Genomic DNA, 17506 nt, shown 5'->3' on the forward strand with positions numbered 1-17506 from the left:
AAGTTTAACAAGATAAATTTTGATGAATCAAAATGTAACGGCGTCTTACAGAGAGTGTTACAGTGCATTTACTACAACATGTTTAAGGTTACGGGATAGTATGGACGGGTGCTAGATGTTTCAGTAAATAACAAGTCCGGTAAATTGTATTTATAAAGTAAATGCTGTGGAGTTTTTGGTAAAATGGATCTTTATAGAGGTATACCTACAATGCTACAATGAGGTGTTAATGACACCTATTATTGGCTTACATCAGGGAGCATATATTTGCAAACTGGTGATTAATTTTTAATTGATTAATTAATGCAATGCTGACAGTTAAAAATTTAGGGGCATGAATGAGCTACCACTGAACTTTTTAAAAAGAATAATTTTAAGTACCAAACCAAAAAATTTAGATTGAATTTAAAATGTTACTTTATTGAAAGTAAACTTACGATTTAAATAAATCAATACTAACATTTTTAAAGATTTTGTGTGCATTTATTTAAAAAAAATAATAGTGATAAAAAATGTTGATTTAAAGACTGAATTAATGGAAGATCTTTAATTTAGTTTAATGCTATTAACAAATGTTCAAAGTCTTGTAAAATATTGTATTACTGATTTATTAAAAAAAACAAAAAACCATAAAAAACATAAACAAATATAAATGAATTTGGGATTCTAAGATTAATTCAGTCTTTAATAAAATATTTTCACTATTATTTTATCTAAAAATAAATGTACCAAATCTTTAAAAATTGTATTAATGATTGATAAAAGATAACGCCAAAAAGAAATACAAATAAATATTACCCAAATGAAGTCTTGCTTTTAAATGACTTTTATATGTAATTGAATTCCTCACTTCTGATGTGTGAAATATTTTCTACGTTCCTGTTAAATTCTTTACAGTAATTGAGGTACATGTAATAAGTAACTGAGCAATAATTATTATAGTAATGATTTACTCAACTCACTCAATTGAAGGAATGCACTTTTTACTAATTGTGCATGGAAGAAAATAAACTCATGATATTTTTTATTCTTTTATTTAATTTTTATTCATTCATATATCCATTTACATAATTTACAACATGCAATATATAACAGTGAAGAAACATTTTAATAATGTCAGTCAGTTTTTATTCTTTTATTTAATTTTTATTCATATATACATTTACATAATTTACAACATGTATGCCCCCCCCCCCCCAAAATATTAAAAATGTTGATTTTTTTTGGATGCCAAAAGGTGGCTTTTAAACACGAAACGCTTGCCGGGTTTTAGAAAAAGTTCAAGTGAGCTATAAATCATTATAATAAACCCAGTTTCATCATGTACATGTGCTGGAATTTACCAACAGCTACGCCATCATTGTTTGTGCAAGAACGCTATAACGCTTTCATCAGCAAAGTCTGCTAATTTCCCAATAATTATGCAACCGTCAAATGAAATTCTGAATGGAATCTATTTTGTAAGAAAATATTTTATTATTTCTTTACAATTTTATAAAATTGATAGTATTAAAATGACTAAAAATTATTATGAAAGCAATAAGAAAAGAACGATTTTAATTTAACAGGTGCGTGAAATGTGAAACCCATTTACGCCTATCAACTTTAAACGTTCCATATTTTACGCACAAATACCGTCATATTTTTGAGAATAAAATTTTATGTGTTGTTTAATGCAGTTGTAGTGAATAATTTGTGCATATCATACGTGTTTTTTCGTTATTTTCAATGGGTACGAAATGGGTACGAAACTTCGATTTTGTTCCGAACTGGTTCGTACCAAAAGTTAAAAAATCGCAAAATCAACAGTTTTTAAAACAATTTCAATCCATGAATGTCCAAATAAAATAGTCAAGTTTATGGGGGTTATTATCGGATTAATGACTCCTTTATGACATTGAACTATCAATTATGTTATCCTGGGATAAATTGTCACGAATATCAATAATTACAAAATGTATAACGATTATTAGGGACGCTATTTCTTTCATCAATACCATGACAAAAACATGTTAACTTGTTTTCAATTTTCAATTGCTTGATAACATGTTTGTAAAAGAGTGAACTTGATACAAATCATTGAAAATAATCATCAAGACAGAAACTGCAAGCCAGAAACAACGAATCAATTGGATTTTCTATGTTTTGAGCTTGAACTTCTTTCTTTTGTCATAATTTCATGCTAGAAAATGTCACGATAGCTTAGGTAGCGAGTAAAGAAACGTTAATAAATGAAAATAAATGCCATATCCCGTTTTACGTGTAAGTTTAAACAAAGAATTTACCTGTGTAAAGGCGTGTGTATGTCTATAACTGTCAAGACGCTGTAACTGTTGTAGTTATGACGCCGTATCAAGTTGTCGTACATACGCACCTCTCATTGTAACGTAGTTCAGTGGAAGTGAAATGTATATCTACAAATTGCTGCTATAATTCTCAATCGTCACAACCTTAATGAGTCTAGTAATTTACTTAGTCAAGAGTGCTTTGACACACTCCTGATGCACAGTGCACACATCATGCTGAAGGACATTATAAACATCAAAATACACAAAAATCATAATTAATCTCGCTCTGGATTATATGAGAGTGATTTCTTGATATTATAATAATTTGTTGCAATAAAAAAAGATTATTTTTTTTTTTAATCATGAATGTACAACATGTATAAAGTTTGCTGGTGACAGCTGCATGCCAGGCAATAACTTGTTAGTATCAAGCAATAATATCTGCAGTGTAGTGAAATATGTCATTTGTTATTGTCCCCTACCGGTGAAACCAGAGGGGACTTATGGTTTGCGCTCCATCTGTCAGTCTGTCTGTCTGTGCGTCACACTTTTCTGGATCCTGCGATAACTTTAAAAGTTCTTCAGATTTTTTCATGAAACTTGAAACATGGATAGATGGCAATATAGAGAATATGCACGTCATTTCATTTTGTTCCTACAGCAAGAATTCTGGTTGCTATGGCAGCAAATATATTTAAAAAAATAAAATTACTGACTGGTGAAGTTTCACCGGTAGGGGACAATATTGCTTGGCAATCTCTTGTTTGTTATAAAATTGGATTGTGTTTTTAAAAAAAAGCGTTGCCTTGGAAATCTTTATTGAGGCATTTGAAATTAACTGTCATTTCACCAAGCAATTACACTTTAAACTTATTAAAGTTACTCGTAGTTGCCTTGGATTGTGAACATACAGTCTCATTTCACTTTAGTCTGTGGCTTTGTCATTATCTACTCACTGGATACCATATGAAAACCCGAACCTTTCTAAGGATAGCAGTGTCAGCTGTAGAATTAGGGTAAAGTGATCTAGAGTCGGACACGATCTGAAGTCGGACGTTTTTGGACCCGTTTTTCTGTCGATTTTAGACAGTTCAGCATGTAAACAAGTGTACATTAACCGAAATAAATATTTAAACCAATAAAATAAATCGTTTGTCTGTTGTGGCGTTCTTCCCAGCATTCCTGAAGTTCATTTCTAAAAATACCTTCACGGGCGCGAATTTCAAAATTGACAACGCAAAAGAAGTAAGTTTTGTTTGCGTTTGAAACAGTCTAGCAGTGTTGAAATCTGTTTGAGCAATTGACATCATTGTTTAAGCTGTAGATTTATGATCATTTTGTAAACTAAATTTAAGTTTAATCGTAGTTTCTTTGAATTGATCAACAAATTTCCCCACCGACAACATGAACCATTTTAGATATTGAGTCGGACAGCAAAACAACGCAATTTGATATTGAGTCGGACACTGTCAGACTCAATGTCAGTTGTGAATAAACAATGTTTAACCTATATTTACATATGAAAGTTTATAGATAGGTCTCAAATACAGAAATAAGCCTATTTTATTACGGGTTTACGTGGAACTAAATGCAAATGTTGACAAGTCCAATAGCTCTTATATGTTCCATTCATCAAACAGTGTACTCGGTCTGTGCTAGATTGTTCTAATTAATTTGTGCAAAGTGTGTTTTTTTTACTTCTTTTGTTTAAAAGTTCATTTCCAGCACAAAATGAGCACGTAAACCAAATTCTTACATGTTGCGCTTTCCGAAATTCGTTGATATCTAACGATGTTTATTCATACAAAAATATCATGTGAAAAATTGGGCTACGTTGGTAATAATAGGATTTTACCACTATTTTACACTGTTTGCACTTTGTAGTTACTAGTTTTTGCTGTCGTATTTCACTTTGTAATTAATAGGATGAAGAACGTGATAATCCGCAAGTTTTGTCTTGTCGGTATGCACCATACAGGTGCGAAGCAGCTAGAAGTCGGTTCATTGCATTATTGTCGTCATGAACCTGGTAACCGAAAGGACTGTAATGCGATTGCAGTTTATGGAGACTCACACCTGCACCAGCGCCGATATTATCTTCGCCGTGAAGATGCCCTTAAGCTGAAGACTGTATTGAATTTTGCAAAAGGGTCGTGTTACCTTCGGGCCAAAAATGTGCCCAGAAAAGTTCTCAAAGCTGCGCGGGCCGATGCAGAATTGCAGCATCGGCTTCGTTGCTGCGAAACAGATGCAGACTCCATAGCTTAGCCTGAGATATTAAAGAGTTCATACATATATAAAATCTATTAACATTCTGTGAAATTTGACAATGCAGCTACAGTTGACAGTTTCTTATTTTCAATGTTTTATTCATTATGTTTGTTTATATTTGCCAATAAATAAAATAAATGTATTTAAAACGTATCCGCTTAATTTTTGATACTTCAGTGGCTCTATATAATCGGGATGTCTGTTCGCTGCGATGAATATAATGTTCCCAAATCGTCTTTGCCTGATAGGGTGACTGGTAAAGCACGGCGCTACCTGGGGTAAAAAGCACAAAATGTCCTCAACTGATGAAAAGGCTCTTATTGAGGCCGCCACTTCATAAGCGGCCAGGGGTTTTGGGTTTAGTAAAGGTAACATTTTAAGGTACGTGGGGATTTTTTGCCGATCAGAAAGGCGCATCGTTTAAGCGTGGCAGGCCTTTGGATATGTTGTGGATATTGATAAAGTTGAAAGCTCGGAACCCTGAGTTCTCCTTGCGAAGCCCTCAGGTAACTGCAGCAAACAGGCACACGGCCATGACATGTAATGCACCAAAAGAAAAAAAGTCGCGTACACACATGTTTGAGTGGTTTTGTAACTGGATTACTCATAAATACGAATTAGAAATTATGCTGTCCATTGTATTTGTCTTTAGCTTGAAAACACGAATCTTTAATCTTCAACTTGTTTTCGATACCCGATGGGCTTCATAGACGTTCATGTTCACACACGCTAACTCACGTAGTGCATTAAGCAAGGCATCGTAACTATGTAGTTGCCCAATATTAACCTGATACTCTTGAATAGTGTGAAAATAAATTTAGCAAAACCTCACTGCTCTAGTATGGCAACCACCAATCGAACTTGTATGCACCGGGAGAGAAGTCGAACCCGGGTCGCCAAGCTTAGAAGCGCGTGTAGCAACCACTGGTCGATAACGTAAGTATATAAGTAATTTTACATCATTTAATATTAGATTAATTCATTTCAATATAAACCAAATATTGAAAAAGCATTAATAGAACAAATATTTTTGCATTATTGACTTCAAATAGTATAAAACCATATAATATATGGCCATTTACTCTGACATCTCTCACTGTCCGACTCAATATCAAAACTGTCCGGCTCACAATCGAACTGGAGTAGCTGTATTCAACTACACATATAGGCGCAATCTTAACCGTTTTGCCTGCAAAAACGGTTGAAATGCGTAGCGGGAATAATAGGCTGGGTACCAGTTTGAAGAAACCGTCCTGGCAGTTCTAAATATAGCTGAAATCGTTCGAAACTGAAAACACTGTCCTACTCACGATCACTTTACCCTATTGTATGGTGAGATCTGGCAAACCAAGATGTACAGTTTGATGTCCCTCAATAAAAATGGCTGGATACACAGCTGTTACATTATAATACATGAAAATTGTGTGAATGTGTTCATTTCCATCTCATTAATTTTCATGCATAACAACCATATTAAGTTTAATGCAACTGCTTAATGAGGTAAAAATATTTTTATGATCAGAATAATGCTTATTAAGTCTGTAACTTCTTCATGCATTACAGGATTTTGAACTATTTGAATGTTTGTGCAATATAATTTTTAGCGAGGCTGTTTTTGGAGAAAACCCGAACTATTGTCATAGCCAGCTCGTCGTCCGCCGTAGGGGTCGTGCTAAAACCTTAACATTGTGTTTCTGACGAACACATTGTGGTAAAAAGTCAAGGTCAAGGTCATCCTTTACAGTCTACGGTAAAAAATACAGTTTTAAGAGAAGTAATTTAAAAAGGGAGAAAATTATTCAATATTGAAATAGCCACTTTATATATTTGGCATGCATGTGTATCTCATGGAGCTGCACATTTTGAGTGGTGAATCTACAGTCACGGTAGTGGCTTTTTATTATTTGCCACTAAAAATAGAGATTTGTTACAATTATTTTCAAGGGAAGTAATTTATATAATTATAAATCTCATATTATATATTTCCTTACCAAGAATTGAAGTTCTTTTCACAGTTACTGTACAGATTTATTATTTTGATTATTTATAACCCAAATGATTGATTTGTCAAAGTTTTTTTTTAAATGATATAATTATAATTTCTTTAATGTTCAATACATACCTGTGGACTTGTGTCCATAGATACATGATCAACTCTGGCTATTATTATGAAAAAGAAAAAAAATTATGAAAAAGAAAAAAACAAACTCTGCCTATGATCTCTTTTAAACCACAGGCCTTGGTTGTCAGCGATGTCTGACGTGGTCATAATTGACTGTGAGACCCTCCCCTCCCCCCCCCCCCACCCCCGGTTGGATTGGATAAAATTCAAGGGAAGTAAAAAACTTTAAAGGGAGATGATTTCTATACCTGCCAAACGATAAATAGAAATTTTATTTTAATGTGGCACAGTAGGGGGCATTGTGTTTCTGACAAACATATCTCATGTTGGGTCACTAGGTCAAAGGTCAAGGTCACTGTGACCTCTTAAAAAAAAAAAATTCTGACAAGCTTTCACAGCCGAGCGTGGCACCCGTTATGCGGTGCTCTTGTTAAGCATTCCACCCAAGCTTGTAAATGCCTACATAAATACGAAATTATGTGGTTAAAAAGGTATCTGGACAATCACTCCCACAGAAAATCGTTCCTTCACTAATTTTGACAACACGGACAGTCCTTCCTACGTTTTTTGACAACCTTGATAGTCGTTCTTTAATGATTAGGGAAACCTAATCATTAAAAAAAGATCTTTCAAAAGTATCCTTAAATTTCTCATTTCCCTAATCATTAAAAAAGTCTTTCAATTGCTTGATAATTTTGTAATATTTGGAAACATATCTCTATTGCTTGATCAATAAAATTGTGAATTATATAATACTGCTTGATATTCTAAATAGTTTTGGTTAATTTTTCTGTGGTAACAAATGGTTTTAACAGTGGGTTAAAACAAATCTAATTACTGGTACTGGTACACATGGTGTCAATACTACTGCAAGGCTTATGCTTGTTTAAAGAGAATTACAAACATCTACTAACTGTCTTTCATTTATTGACTGTGGTTAAGTGTGCATCTACAATATAAAATGTAAACTAGTTTAGTTGGATTATTCCTTAAACAATGTTGTTTGTGCTGTAAATGTAAATTTTAAATATATAGAACACAGTACTATGTGAAGTTGGAATAAGGCATTTTGGGAATAAATTTATTCATATTATTAAATTTTCAACAGTGCATAATATGCAGTTTGCATGTTGTATATAATAGCAATTGTTATTGGATTTATAAATTCTTCAGTCTTAGGAAATACACCTAAATAAGTCGGTGGTTATTAACAATGGTAAGTGAATAATTGATCATTAAAACAAATGAACAAATGAATTAGTTAAATTAAAAATGTGTGAATAATGATTAATATGATCAATATAATATCAAATGTTTGAGGCACTGTCAACCACAACCTCTGACCAGAAATTTAAAAGGTGCCTATGTTAAAAGTATACATGTCTTTAAGATTTATCAAATGCCTGACAAGATTCCATCAAAATAATTGTTTTGGATACTGACACGGGGTTTTTATTATGACCTTTCCTTTTTCACATATCTTGTCAAACCTCACCAAGCAAGTGCATGTCTTATTTTACACATCGTTGTGTTCATAATTTTATGTTGAATACAAATGTATTTGCTCAAAATAGCAATTATGGTTTGTTTTTAGGATGTTAATGGGACCACATTATTGAAAATGAGAAGAATGTCCAGGAAAGCAATCCTATGTGCACTAGCTGTCTTTGTGGTTCTGTACTTCATGTTTTACCACAACTCCACATGTCTTCATGGTAGCACAGTGATGGTGCCCAAGGACCAGAAGTTTATGTATGATCACTCACGGCGTGCCATTCCGTACTATCGGGAGATGCCACTGATATTTATAGGTGGCATGCCACGCAGTGGAACGACTCTGATGCGTGCCATGATGGACGCCCACCCTGAGGTGCGGTGCGGAGAAGAGACCCGGGTGATACCACGCATTCTCGGCATGCGGTCCAACTGGGAACGCTCTGAACTGGAGAAAAAGCGCTTGGAAGAAGCTGGTATAACTAGTGAAGTGATTGACTCAGCTTTAGCTGCCTTCATGTTGGAAATCATAGCTTTACATGGAGAGGCTGCACCATATTTGTGTAACAAAGATCCATTTACATTGAAATCCAGTGTTTACTTGAAAAAGGTATTTCCTAATGCTAAATTTATATTCATGATTCGTGACGGTCGGGGCACAGTGCATTCAATAATTTCTCGCAAAGTGACAATTACGGGGTTCAACCTAAATGACTACCGCCAGTGCCTGTCCAAGTGGAGCACTGCAATGGAGATGATGTACAGCCAGTGTCTGCAGGTGGGGGCGGCCAACTGCATGCCTGTTTACTATGAGCAGCTTGTCCTGCAGCCAGAGCTCTGGATGCGCAGGATCACCAAGTTCCTTGACATTCCATGGAACGAGTCTGTTCTACACCATGAAGATTTTATTGATAAACCTGGAGGTGTCTCTGTATCAAAGTAAGTGAATCCTTACTAAAATAATTTTGAAAACATGTTTGCTGTTTATTATTATAAGCACAATTATTCATATGCTGTTTTTTTAGATAATCCATTTCCCACGGTAAATCTATGCAAAAATGTGTGTTATTTATAACCATTATTTCAAGCATAATAATCCACATAGTAGGCGTAGGATAATCAATTTTCCATGTTAGTTTAATTTGTTCTATAAATATTAGCAGCATTTTAGCAATTGTCACCCTGTCACATAAATATTTTGTAAAAATGTGATTTTTTTTAAGTACAACCACTATCATGTAGTATGCTAGAAGCTATATACATTGTACATTACTTATTACATGACCTTTTGATATGTGTATTATAAAATGGTCAAGGCTAACAAAGTGCATGTCTTAATTAATACATTTCTGTTCTGTAATGGCTATGGTATTTGGCAGTGTGAAATAGGGTCTCACAACACAGATGGTCTCTGACAGTAATTTGTTGTTTACCTGAGTGAGTCCATATTTATTGCCCCAGTTGATTGATAGAAGATTGATAACATTTGACTTTAAAAGTCTTATCTGTTGTAAGAGTGTAATTACATGATTTGTCATTTACTGTCAACTCATCTATATGTGTGAGACTTTATGGCAATTGTTGAATACCCATTTGTTCTATAATTTATTTTGCCAATTTTTGTTTAAAAAATGTGCATTTATTTTCAGCTAAATATTATTTTGATAAGAAAAAATATTGAAAAAAAAGTGATAAACTTAAGGCATGACCAATAATTGTGCACTTAGTCCTTTTCTAACAGTACTATTAGATTAATGTTAGTGTTTAGTATTCAAATAAAGGACAAGATTTAAAGCTTAAAATACATTTAAGGCATATCTGGTCCCTTATAGGGGGCATACTTTAAAATCTATGATCTCTTGTTTCAGCTTACTGAGAAATGACTAATTGCATTTTTTCTTTGCTGCATGGTATTTATCATTAGCTGACAAGCTGACACACAAATAGTGTTAACCTTGTAAGAAACATTTGAGGGTTGCAGAAGTTCTTTCCAATAATTGGCAAGTATCTAAGGAAATGTCTCATATCTTAACTGTCTTTCCCATATTTAATGTTTTGAAATAAATTTGTGGTGATAAAACTATGATAATTTTGGCTTAGGCAAAGTCAATTGAGTTCTTAAGTGGCTGATTATAAGGGAAATGAATCAATATGGTACACACTAAACACAAAGGGCCTGGTTATCTGTTCATCAATGTATTCATATCATTGATAAAGGATGCTTATGTCCGGGTTAAACAAATTATGAAAGGGAAAGTCTATCCCTCAAATAATAAAAGCTGCTTAAATCTGCTTATTCATTTTATTGTATGAATTACTCTTACACCATTATTATTTTCTAGGCACCTTTTGTTGTTACATTTCGTCAGTAGAAAGATATATGAATTTAAGTTTGTGACAAATAATTATGTCCATTTGAAAAAAACACTTAATTACCGTAGGCATGAAAGACATTCATATCCAACGTTATCGATGCATACATCCTGCATCTGTTTCAGAATCTAGATAAATGCGGTTATTATATATACACTAAGGGAGTACATTATACTAAGTACTTAACTGGCACTAGACATTTCCAGTAAAATGCAAAGGCATTCAAGCTGTATCATAGGGTTGACTCCGTATTGGTAGACTAGCAAGGATTATCAGTATTTGTTAACAACTTCATTACCCATTGTGTGTAGTGTTTTCAGTGATTTTGCAGGTTGGCAGCCAACACATGGCCGATCAAAGATAATAAATGCTATTAGAAGATGACTATGTGTGATCAACTCCTGATATAGTTTCTGCAGTTTTAATTATTTCAATAATATAAACCCATATTATTCAAACCTTCTCTAGTTTGCGCTTATTTCAGTAAGATTGTCGTCAGTGTGGCCATGATAGTAATTTAATGAGACTAATTTGGGGTTTTCGTGGTTGCTTCAAAGACTCGTGAACGGTCATTCAGTTCCACTAAGCTGCTAACCATTACAATGTACGGTACTAGTTTATTGGAACGCAAAAAAGGGCCAGTCTGCTTTCACTTATAACAATAGACCAGATAATTGGCATATGTTAAATGAGACACCTCCTGCAAGTGACTCCAAAGTTACCCCCTCTTCCCTCGATGATTTATGGTGGATAAGTATTACAAACTAATCAGAAATTACCAAAACTAATTCTTATCTTCTATTTATTGCATTAACATCCTTGCAATGCCATGTATGTCAACATAAAAAGTAAGAGACATAAAAATTGATAAAAGTCTGCAAACAAGAATACATGTATATCAATTTTTGTTTCCAAAATTCTAGACAGATGAATTCAATATGATAGTAAAGTTCATTTTTACTAGCTCAGGCTCCTCTTTGATCCATGTTGGTAATTCATAGGCATGTGTTCTAAACAGGTTGATAAGTGTTCCCAATTTCTTGTTGCCTGTTTCCAGAACAGAGAAGTCTTCGGACCAGATAATCAAGCCAGTAAATCTCGAGGCCCTAACTAAGTGGGTGGGCAACATTCCAGACGACGTGGTGAAGGACATGGTCAACATTGCCCCAATGCTGCGCACCCTGGGCTATGACCCAGAGGCAAACCCCCCCAATTACGGGAGCCCCAACTCCAAGGTGGCCGACAACACGCTGCACATCCAGCAAAACGTAGCCTTCTGGAAGCAGCGAGAGGAGGAGCTGCTGAAAAAGAACCCAGCCGACCTCGGGCAGCCCAATGACCCCGTTGTGAAGCCAGGAGCCCAGCGTGTGGTGGTTGCACATCACCAGCCTTAGAATAAGCGGTACAACTAACAGGGGCCCAGTCTTGGCTAGGCATTAGTTCACTTGTGTTAATGTTTAGAAGTTATTAAAAAGAGTGAATTTGAATTGAACATTAGTAAAGTAAATAAAAAGTGTGACAAATAGATATTGTGCTATTTTTATTATTTTATAACTTAAATAATTTTAGTTTATAAATATATACATACCTATAAACAATATTGTCTCAAATAACTCAAAATAAATCATTTTTAATTATCAATTTGAAATGTTTTTTATTTAAGTTTTGGAGTTCATGATAAAATATGTATTTGTGGTAGTTATTGTTTCTAGTTTCCATGTACTTTTGCCATGAGGGTTACTTTGGGGATTTTTATCGCAAAGAAAATTTATGTTAATTGAGTTCACTGGCTGAGCACAAATTACAAAGGTGATCTCAGTATGTGTTCTTCATGTGATTATATAAGCCCCAGACTTAGAAAACAAGGCTCATATGTAAGTTTACCACCCACTGCAACCCTGTCATTAACCTTTGCATGCTGGGAAATTTGTCTTCTGCTAAAATGTCGTCTGCTGAATATCTAAAATTAGCATATTCTTCGATTTTTTTCAAAGAATACTATCAGAATAGCAAACAGTTTGGATCCCGATGAGACGCCACGTTCTGTGGCGTCTCATCTGGATCCAAACTGTTTGCAAAGGCCTTCAAAATTCGGTTCCCGCACTGAAAGAGTTAAATAAGATTGTCTATGAAGTGTTCTATGCTACCATGGGATAGATACAGGTATTTTACTTGGACGTTTTCCCTTTGACTTTATGACCTTTTTGTCAGTTTCATTTTTAAGTGCAGTTATATCTTTACTAACATAATTGCAGAAGCAATTACAAATGATAATGATGGCTGTTAGCGTAACAAATCGGAAATTTTAAGCTTTATTTGTGTTTTACTGTGTACGCAAACTGCATTTATATGCAGTTAAGGGTAAATATGTGTTTTGCATAACAACTAGTGATTAATTTTAAAGTTTGAATAAATTATGATTGTGAACATGTAGATTGATGTTGATCTTAATTTATTTGTTGTTAAGAGTGATATTGTACATTTAGATAAACAATGTTTTAGTGACCATCAAATCATACATTGGTATGGCAGCATTACTATGAATGTGAAAAGCACTATGAACAATTTCTGTTTATGTGTATGTAAAGTCTCCAGGCACATGTTCTGATAGTAATATAGGAATGTTTACTTTGTTATTTGATTACTGAGTATGGCAGACCTTATTGGAACATATAGCATTTTAGAGCATAATAAGGTATTAAATCTCAGGAACAAAATCTGTGCATGAGTACTAAGCTTGTGTATAAAGACAAGGCTAGACTGTGTTACTGTGAAGGCATGTTGAAGGTTTATCTTGTACTAATGATATGTTATAAATGTCCGCACCACTCAACTGAGCAGATAGCCTAGGTCTTTTACATTCTGTCTTTGGTTCACATGCAATCTAATGGAAAATGTGGATTAAGGATAATGCAAGTTGTTCAATGCTTGTTTACACACAGATAGTAATATTAACTAAGATATAAGCTCACCCAGTTACATCTACACAAATTTCAACTGATTATTGCATGCATTTGTCATCATTCTTACATAGTTCCAGTAATGGTAGTATCAAAGCTTCCCCAAAATGTACTGTTTGGGACACATAAAGATAAAAAAACTTCCCAAAATTCGTAGCAAAACTGCAGCAGACGCTAGTAAGCTCCAACCCCCAGGTTTAAATAGTTAATGAAAGCCCTGGCTGAAAATTATGTGTTGTGCATATTACCTTTCTGAAAATAAAACCTAAATTAAGAAATACATGCTGAAACTATGTAAACTATTCTGGCATTGAATTGATATGCATTTTTAGCTCATCTATTTTTTTTTTTAAATTATGAGCTATTGTCATCACCTTGGCGTCGGCGTCCGGTTAAGTTTTGCATTTAGATCCATTTTTCTCATAAAGTATTAATGTTATTGCATTCAAACTTGGTACACTTACTTACTATCATGAGGGGACTGGGCAGGCAAAGTTAGATAACTCTGGCTTGCATTTTGACAGAATTATGTGCCCTTTTTATACTTTGAAAATTGAAAATTTTGGTTAAGTTTTGTGTTTAGGTCTATTGTATTCCCTTAGTATCAAAGCTATTGCTTTCATACTTGCAACACTTACTAACTATCATAAGGGGACTGTGCAGGCAAAGTAATGTAACTCTGACTGGCATTTTGACAGAATTATGTGCCCTTTTTATACTTAGAAATATGAAAATTTGGTTAAGTTTTGTGTTTAGGTCCACTTTTTTCCTAAAGTATCAAAGCTATTGCTTTCATACATGCAACACTTACTAACTATCGTAAGGGGACTGTGCAGGCAAGGTTATGTAACTCTGACTTGCATTTTGACGGAATTATGGACCCTTTATACTTGAAAATTTGGTTAAGTTTTGTGTTTTGGTCCACTTTACCCCTAAAGTATCATAGATATTGCTTTCATACTTGGAACACTCGCACACTATCATAAGGGGACAGTAAAGGACAAGTTGCATAACTCTGGTTGTCATTTTTACGGAATTATGGCCCTTTTTTGACTTAGTAACTTTGAATATATGGTTACATTTTGTGTTTAGATCCACTTTACTTCTAAAGCATCAAGGCTATTGCTTTCAAACTTCAAATACTTTCATGCTATCATGAGGTTACTGTACCTGGCAAGTTGAATTTTACCTTGAACTTTGAATGACCTTCACTCTCAAGGTAAAATTATTAAATTTTGCTAAAATTGCCATAACTTCTTTATTTATGATTAGATTTGATTGATACTTTGACAAAACAACTCTTAGCTGACAAACCACAATAGACTCCACCCAAACCCCCCCCCCCCCCCCCCCCCGAATCCCCTCCTCAATCCCCCCCCCCATTTTTTTTTTTAAAGATCACCTCATAAATGACCACCACCCCCTCACACTATACCCCCACCCCCACCCCACACCACACCCCAAAAAAATTAATTTTTATGCCCCCGGTAGGGTGGCATATAGCAGTTAAACTGTCTGTCAGTATGTCAGTCAGTCTGTCCGTCCGTCCGAAAAAAACTTTTACATTGGCCATAACTTTTTCACAATTGAAGATAGCAACTTGATATTTGGCATGCATGTGTATCTCATGGAGCTGCACATTTTGAGTGGTGAAAGGTCAAGGTCATCCTTCAAGGTCAAATGTCAAATATATGGGGTCTGTCCGTCCGAAAACTTTAACATTGGCCATAATTTTTTTAATATTGAAGATAGCAACTTGATATTTGGCATGCATGTGTATCTCATGAAGCTGCATATTTTGAGTGGTGGAAATTCAAGGTCAAGGTCATCCTTTAAGGTAATTTTTTATTTTTTTTAATTCAAAGCGGCGTTCGCATGAAGCTGCACATTTTGAGTGGTGGAAGTTCAAGGTCAAGGTCATCCTTCAAGGTCAAAGGTCAAACAAAAAAATAATTTCAAAGCGGCGTTCTCATGAAGCTGCACATTTTGAGTGGTGGAAGTTCAAGGTCATCCTTCAAGGTCAGGGGTAAAAAAATAAAAAAAATCAAAGCGGCGTTATCATGAAGCTGCACATTTTGAGTGGTGGAAGTTCAAGTTCAAAGTCATCCTTCAAGGTCAAGGTCATCCTTTAAGGTCAAAGGTAAAAAAATAAATATTTCAAAGCGGCGTTCTCATTAAACTGCACATTTTGAGTGGTGGAAGTTCAAGGTCAAGGTCATCCTTCAAGGTCAAAGGTAAAAAAAAAATATAAAAAAATTCAAAGTGGCGCAATAGGGGGTATTGTGTTTCTTACGAACACATCGCTTTTTTTTTCATTTATGAAAGATAATGTAATAAATGACCACACCCCCACACTATACACCCCGCTCCACTCCACCCCTCCCTCCTTTGTGATTGAAATTTAGATAGGTCCCTACACCTTTAAAAAGAAAAATAGATGAGCGGTCTGCACCCGCAAGGCGGTGCTCTTGTATAATGTTGTCATAAACGATGAATAACCTGTGTAACATGTATAATTTATCATAATTATCACCGCTTGTTTTTAGCTCACTTAAGCACAAAGTGCTCATAATGAGCTAAAGTGGTCATTGTATGTCCAGCGCTCTTAGATGAAACTTGGTCAAAATCTGTATCTGCACAATATCTAGGCCCAGCTTCCATCTGGGTCTTACGTGTCCAAAGACCAGGACTCATTGTAAAATCTAAGGAAAACCTTGTTACCACTCTTGAAAACACTTGTATGACTCTGATCAGAATGGTTGAAAACACTTGTATGACTTTGATCAGAATGGTTATATTGACATAAGATATGCTAAGTTTGAATCTTGGTCACATGGGGTCAAAAACTAGTTCACCAGGTCAAGTCCTCAAACTAGTTCACCAGGTCAAGTCCTCAAACTAGTTCATCAGGTCAAGTCCTCAACGATTTGTGTACCATGAGCTCAGGTGAGTGCTTAGGGTCGATCAAAGCCCTTTTGTATTTACAATCTCAAAAAGAATCTGATCCATTTTGCATTTTTCCATACCTGTAAATTTTTCTACAGTATGTTTGATTATTTCAATAATGTGTGTATAAACAATGAAGTGCTTATTACAAATTGATACATGATATCTTTGATGTAAATGTGCTTCTGCTACATGTAGTGGTGTTGCTTAGTAAAAGGCACTGTTTGTGTCACTACAAAATGTATTTATAATATATCACAAGTACTATTTGCTACAAACAATTGTTGATATTTTTCTCACATGAGTAGCAAAGTGTTCATGGTGAGCTATTGTGGTCAGTCTATGTTGTTGAGCCTGTTTCTGCTCTAGAGGCACCATTTTTATCCAGTCTTGATGAAACTTGGTCACATTGTTTTCCTCGACAATAAATATGAATTGCTTAAATCTCATTCACATGCACCAAAACACTGGGTCAAATCTTTTTTCAAATTTAGGTGCCACATATATGACTGCATCTTGATGACACTTGGTCTAAAAATGCCTCCAAAAACCAGGTCACCAGTTGAAATATTAAGAAAATCCTCTTGCCACTCCAGAAATCAGATAGATGACTCTTGATGGAAACTTGATCAGAATGGTTATATTGACAAAATATAAACGCACAGGCTAACTGGATGGCTCCAGTATCCCCATAAATTTATCTTAGATTTAAATATATGTATTCATGTATACATAGTTCTGTGTTGGAATTATTGTTAACAAAGACATTTTTAAGATGAATTTCAAAAGAAATCTATGTCGTTATGATAGATCTTTTATATTTGTAATTCTTAAATGTAAAAATATAATATTGTATACTGGTAAATTACATGCTGTTTTAAAATGTTCATGTTCAGAGCTATAGATTCTTCTCCAGACCAAAACCATTCAAGACACAATTATATTTTAATTAGCCTGCCACAAAGTTGAGACCTTGCTATTCTCCGCCCATAGGCTTCGGGATACAGAAATGGGATGCACCATTCCTTCTGTGTGTGCAGGGGTTTGTCTGT

At 34.6% G+C, this 17506-nt stretch overlaps 2 protein-coding genes across 5 annotated transcripts in view; both read left to right on the forward strand.

Annotated features, from left to right (window-relative positions):
• The window catches only part of LOC127865205 (protein-tyrosine sulfotransferase 1-like), a 37579-nt gene extending 25504 nt beyond the window's left edge, over positions 1-12075 (forward strand). For 2 of the 4 annotated variants that reach the window (XM_052405199.1, XM_052405198.1), the window contains 2 exons: positions 8276-9114; positions 11606-12075. In XM_052405199.1, coding sequence (XP_052261159.1) covers positions 8303-9114; positions 11606-11942 — 1149 coding nt within the window. In that variant the 5' untranslated portion in view covers positions 8276-8302 and the 3' untranslated portion in view covers positions 11943-12075. Of the gene's footprint in view, positions 1-5399; positions 5496-7618; positions 7898-8275; positions 9115-11605 lie in introns of those variants that run through there. The other 2 variants (XM_052405200.1, XM_052405197.1) reach the window with 2 other exon arrangements.
• Positions 1-17506, forward strand: part of LOC127865239 (E3 ubiquitin-protein ligase RNF185-like) — a 422044-nt gene that overhangs the window by 11436 nt on the left and 393102 nt on the right. The gene's annotated exons all lie outside the window — the stretch shown is intronic.

The sequence above is a fragment of the Dreissena polymorpha genome, chromosome 1 (genome assembly GCF_020536995.1).
Source record: "Dreissena polymorpha isolate Duluth1 chromosome 1, UMN_Dpol_1.0, whole genome shotgun sequence".
Lineage (NCBI taxonomy): Eukaryota > Metazoa > Mollusca > Bivalvia > Myida > Dreissenidae > Dreissena > Dreissena polymorpha.